The following is a 5,262-nucleotide window of genomic DNA, read 5'->3' as shown; positions in this document are numbered from 1 at the left end:
GATCTTTTCCAATCAGTCGGCCAGATAGTTGTCTTCCAACTTTCTAGGCAAAGATGAGTGAGTGCCTCCTATGCCGCCTCACTTTCTTGAAAGATTTCAATTTTGATTCCATCAATTCCTGGTACCTTGTTCTTTGTCAATTCCTTCAATGCATCTTGGACTTCCTCCCTAAGTATCATTGATTCTTGATCATACGCTATCTCTTGAAATGGTTGAACATTAACCATTTCCTTTTGGTACAGTGACTGGATTCCTTCCATCTTCTTTTGATGCTTTCTGTATCATTCAATAATTTGCCCAGAGAATCTTTCAGTAATGAAAGTCGAGGCTTGAATTTTTATTTCAGTTCCCCCAGCTTGAGAAATGCTGCGCGTATTCTTCCTTTTTGGTTTTCTGATTCCAGATCTTTGCACATTTTGTTGTAATATTTGGCGTTATCTTCTCGAGCTGATCTTTTGAAATTTTCGGTTCAGCACTTGTACCTCCTCATTTCTTCCATTTGCTTTAGCATCTCTACACTGGAGAGCAAGTTTCAGCATCTCTTCTGACATCCATTTTGACCTTTTCCTTCTTTCTTGTCTTCTTAATGACTTTTTGCTTTCTTCACATATGATGTTCTTGATGTCATCCCACAACTCTTCTGGTCTTCGGTCTTTAGTGTTTAATGTATCAAATCTGTTCTTCAGATGATCTCTATATTCAAGGGGGATATATTCGAGGTCATATTTTGGCTCTTGTGGACTTGTTTTCATTTTCTTCAGCTTCAGTTTGAATTTGCATATGGGTAATTGACGGTCTGTTCCACAGTCTTCTCCTGGCCTTGTTTTCACTGATGATATAGAGCTGTTCCATGTTCTCTTTCCACAGATGTAGTCAATTTGATTTCTATGTATTCCATCTGGTGAGGTCCATGTGTATAGTCATCTCTTATGCTGTCTAAAGGAAGTATTTGAAATAAACAAATCATTGATTTTGCAGAATTCTATCATGCGTTCTCCATCATCATTTCGTATTTTCCAACTACTGGTCCTTCCTCTTTGCTCCCAACCTTTGCATTCCAATCACCAATAATGAGCAATTCATCTTGATTGCATGTTTGATCAATTTCAGATTGAATAAATTGGTAGAATTCTTCTGTTTCATCCTTACTGGCTTTAGTGGTTGGTGCATAAATTTGAATAATAGTGGTATTAACTGGGCGTCCTTGTAGGCGCATGGATATTATCCTATCACATACATCATTGTGCCTCATGACTGATCTGGATATGTTCTTTTTGACTATGAATGCAACACCATTCCTTTTTAATTTGTCATTCCCAGCATAGTAACCCATGTGGTTGTCAGATTAAAAATGGCCAATACCAGTCCATTTCAGCTCACTGATGCCTAAGATATCAATGTTTATGTGTTCCATTTCATTTTTGACAACTTCCAATTTTCCCAGATTCATACTTCATACATTCCATGTTCCGGTTTTCATTGCATGTTTACAGTTGTTTCTCTTCATTTTGAGTTGTGCCCCGTCAGCAAATGAAGGTCTCACAGGCTTTTCTCCCATGAGCTTAACTCCATTCACATCACCTCTACTGTGAGGAGGCATCTCTTCCCCAGTCCCATTTTGAGTGCCTTCCAACCCGAGGGTCTCATTTTCTAGCACTGTATCTGACAGTGTTTCCCTACTATTCATAAGGTTTTCAGTGACTAAAGATTCAGAAGTAGTTTGTCACTCTTTCTTCCTAGTCTGACTTTGTCTAGAAGCTCACCTGAATCCTGTCCACCATGGGTGACCCTGCTGGTTATTTAAAATACCAGTGGCATAGCCCTCAGAAACACAGCAACTCACAAGCCACCACCGTACAACAGACAGACAAGAGTAGCGGCCTTTTGGTTTCATGTCTAAACTGTCACTTTAAATTTCAAGGAGATCTGTGTGCATGCATAGTAGAACCCTCCAGGGGTGGGGGTGGGGTATCCATTCGCTCAAGTATCCCCTCTAGTTACCAGTATGGAGGTGCGCAGTCAGCGAGAGACCAATGAACAATGGACAGATACCAAAAAAATGAATGTCCACACCTGTATCTCCTTGGTTCTGTCACACGTTCGTGGCTGTTCTGATCCTTCACCCACTTGTTCTCTCCCAAGATGGTGACTGGGAATAGCTGAGAGTCTTGAATTAGAAAGCAATGGATTTCTTGATTCTCCTACAAATTTCCCTAGCTGTAAGCCTTCCAATCTTCTAAATATTCCAGTATATGTGGTTCAGAGTTCTAGCACCATCCTCTGAGCCTGCTTGGCCTGGTATTCTGTGTTGTTGGTGAAGGAGCTCCTCACTGCATGTCTACACGATCCGCCATCATTGGTGACATCCAGCCTCTCTGTATGAAATTTTTAAAGACCAGCAAATGTCAGCATGCAGTTTAGCCCAAATTTCCGCTTGTTAAGAGCCGTTAAGTCAGTTCTGACCCATAGCAAGCCTGTATAGGTTTACCAGGAGCAGCTGGTGAGCTTGAACCGCCAACCTTGAAGTTCAAACGACTTTGCAGTCTGACACATTAACCCACAGCGCCACACCAGGACTTCAAACTCACTTCTTGTTGTTGTTAAATGCCGTCGAGTTGTTTCTGACCCATAGCGACCCTGTATGGGGTTCCCAAGGAGCGGCTGGTGAGCTTGAACCAAACTTGCAGTTCAAACAGCTTTGCAGTCTGACGCATTAACCCACGGCGCCACACCAGGATGCCTCAAAAATCACTAGCCACTCCTAAAAATCCTATACAGAGTCGCTATGAGTCGAAATCGACTCGATGGCACTTAACAACAGTAGAAACTACAATGAGAAGGCCAGTCTTCTGGGTATGAAGGATTCTGCAGAGCCACGAAAAAGGAAGAAGACCAATGAGGTTTTCTGTGCAAAGAAAAGTGAGCAAGCGTGGCATAGAAGGGGTCTCCAGCGGGGATGGGCTAGTGTGGCCATGGCCCAGGAGGGTATATCGGATTAGACATAGTTGTTGCCTTTTAAATCTACTGTGGTAGAAATGCAAGTAACTAGATAACTAAAGTACAATGTGATTAGTACTATGATGTATCTATGATCAAAATGCTTGGAAGTACAAAGAAAAGGGGTATATAATTTTGTCTTAAAAAGTCAAAGATGATATTTGAGGGCAGTCATGAGGATGACTTATTCATCAAGTGAGAGAGGTAAACAGCCTATTAGGTAGAAGGAAGAGCTTGCACAAGGGCATTTTCACATTGTGTTGGAGGATTATCCGTTAGTAATTGCCTATTTGGTCCTATGAAAATCCTCACTACAAATTATTTGTGCTCCCACTTATGTAAAGATACCTTAAAGTACTAGAACTGATAACCCTATACCAGTGGTTTGTTTTTGTTTTTCTAATCTGGCTACTTGACATGCATAGCTAAGTGTAAGCTTTAGAATCAAGCAGTCTTTCTTTTTCAACCTTGGTTTTTTCTATAAGCTTTAGTAAACTATTTCTCTGAGCTTTAGTTTTCTTAGTATTGAAATGGAAATAATTATACTGACTTTGTTGCTGTAATAATTCATAAAGACATACAAATACGATGCCTAGCACAAAACCTGGTTCATGGTATAATTTCCACAAATATTGTTGACAACCTTTGGTTTGGCCCTGGTTCATGGCGCCCCCATGTGTTACAGAGTAGAACTGCTCCATAGGGTTTTCTTGGCTGTAATCATTACAGAAGCAGTTCACCAGACTTATCTTCCACAGTGTTGCTGGAGGGTTCAAATTGCCAATCTTTGAGTTATTAGTTGATCACAAACTGCTTGCACTACCACAAATACTAGGTACCCAAATTGTACAGTTGGGGACATGAAACGCCTTAGCATTTCTCCTCTAACACCAATTGTCTCAACATAGGAGATTCGTTTTCCCTCATCTGATAATAATCTTGAGTTATACTTAGTAAATGTGTATTCTTGAAGACTGTAAGATAAGAAATTTTACAAATTGTGTATTCCCCTTTTTAAATGATCCCCAGACATATTTCTCCCACTATTATGTTGTTAATACAATAATTTTTTGTTGTTCCTTTAGATACCAAATGGTGGAAGTGAGGCTTCAAATACCATTACCTCAGGTGCTACATCCGTAGTACCTATTAATGAGAATGATATTAAGGACATATCGGAATCATCAACAAATTCAGGTTTTTCTGTTAGCCATTCATCTCCTTCTAAAGGTTCTGGGAGGGCTGCTAATGTTGATTTTGCCAGTGTCAGGTGTATGTTAATATGATCTCTATCTTTGTTACCTAGTGCTGTCTTAGTAGATAATACCACAAGTGGGTGGCTTTAAAAAACAGAAATGTATTTTCTCACACTTGTGGAGGATAAAAGTCCAAATCAGGGTCTTAGGGATGTTGATTCCTTACTTTTTCGTAGCCCCAGGTGTTCCTTAGTTCCTTGGTATTCCTTGGCTTTTAGACAATCCTCATATGTCATTTCTCTTCCCCTGTGTCTATTCTGGTCTTTGTTTATAACTTACAAGTGACTACATTTAGGATCCACCTTACACTGATATAACTTTATTAACATACCCAGCCACACTGCCATGTAGTCAATTCTGACTCATGTTAACCCTATAGGACAGAGTGGAACGGCTCTTTAGGGTTCTCAAGGCTGTGAGTCTTTACAGGATCAGACAGTCTGATATTTTTCCTGAAGAGGGGATGGTGGATTTGAACTGCTACCTTGCAGTCAGTCAACAGTCCCACACTTAACCCATTATACCACAAATCTTATTTCCAAACAGGATCACATCCATAGGTGCAAGAACCAGGAATTCAACACATAAGTGGGAGGATGTAGGATTTTCAATTCAATTCGTAAGCAATTTCAACTGTTGTTAATCTGGTCACATATTAAATACAATGTTTGACCACTGCTTCATATTCTGGAAATAATAAAATCTTTCTAATAATCAGATTGCTATATGCTTAAAAAAAAATCTACCACTTACTGCATCTTTATGGTGTCTAAATTTGAAAGACAATTGAGAAATTGAGTCCTTCAACAGGATTTTCTTTTCTTTTCTTTTCTTTTGATATTTGTCACAGTAACTTAAAATTCATTCCTCTTCACCAGTGTATTTTAGCCATAGTGATTTGTAAATGTGATGGATGATTTAGGAGTTACTGAAATAATTCCAGCAGAAAATAAAAGGAACTTTTCTAGGCTGTGTCTCATTTGTGGAAATACCCAAGCTCATATGGTGT

At 39.6% G+C, this 5,262-nt stretch overlaps 1 protein-coding gene across 1 annotated transcript in view; it reads left to right on the top strand.

Annotated features, from left to right (window-relative positions):
- NRK (Nik related kinase) overlaps positions 1 to 5,262 on the top strand; it is a 213,448-nt gene that overhangs the window by 171,376 nt on the left and 36,810 nt on the right. The window contains exon 21 of the mRNA XM_006871057.1: positions 4,083 to 4,269. Coding sequence (XP_006871119.1) covers positions 4,083 to 4,269 — 187 coding nt within the window. The remainder of the gene's footprint in view (positions 1 to 4,082; positions 4,270 to 5,262) is intronic.

This window comes from Chrysochloris asiatica, unplaced genomic scaffold, assembly GCF_000296735.1.
Source record: "Chrysochloris asiatica unplaced genomic scaffold, ChrAsi1.0 scaffold00159, whole genome shotgun sequence".
Classification (NCBI taxonomy): domain Eukaryota; kingdom Metazoa; phylum Chordata; class Mammalia; order Afrosoricida; family Chrysochloridae; genus Chrysochloris; species Chrysochloris asiatica.
This window is presented reverse-complemented; position numbering and strand designations above follow the sequence as displayed.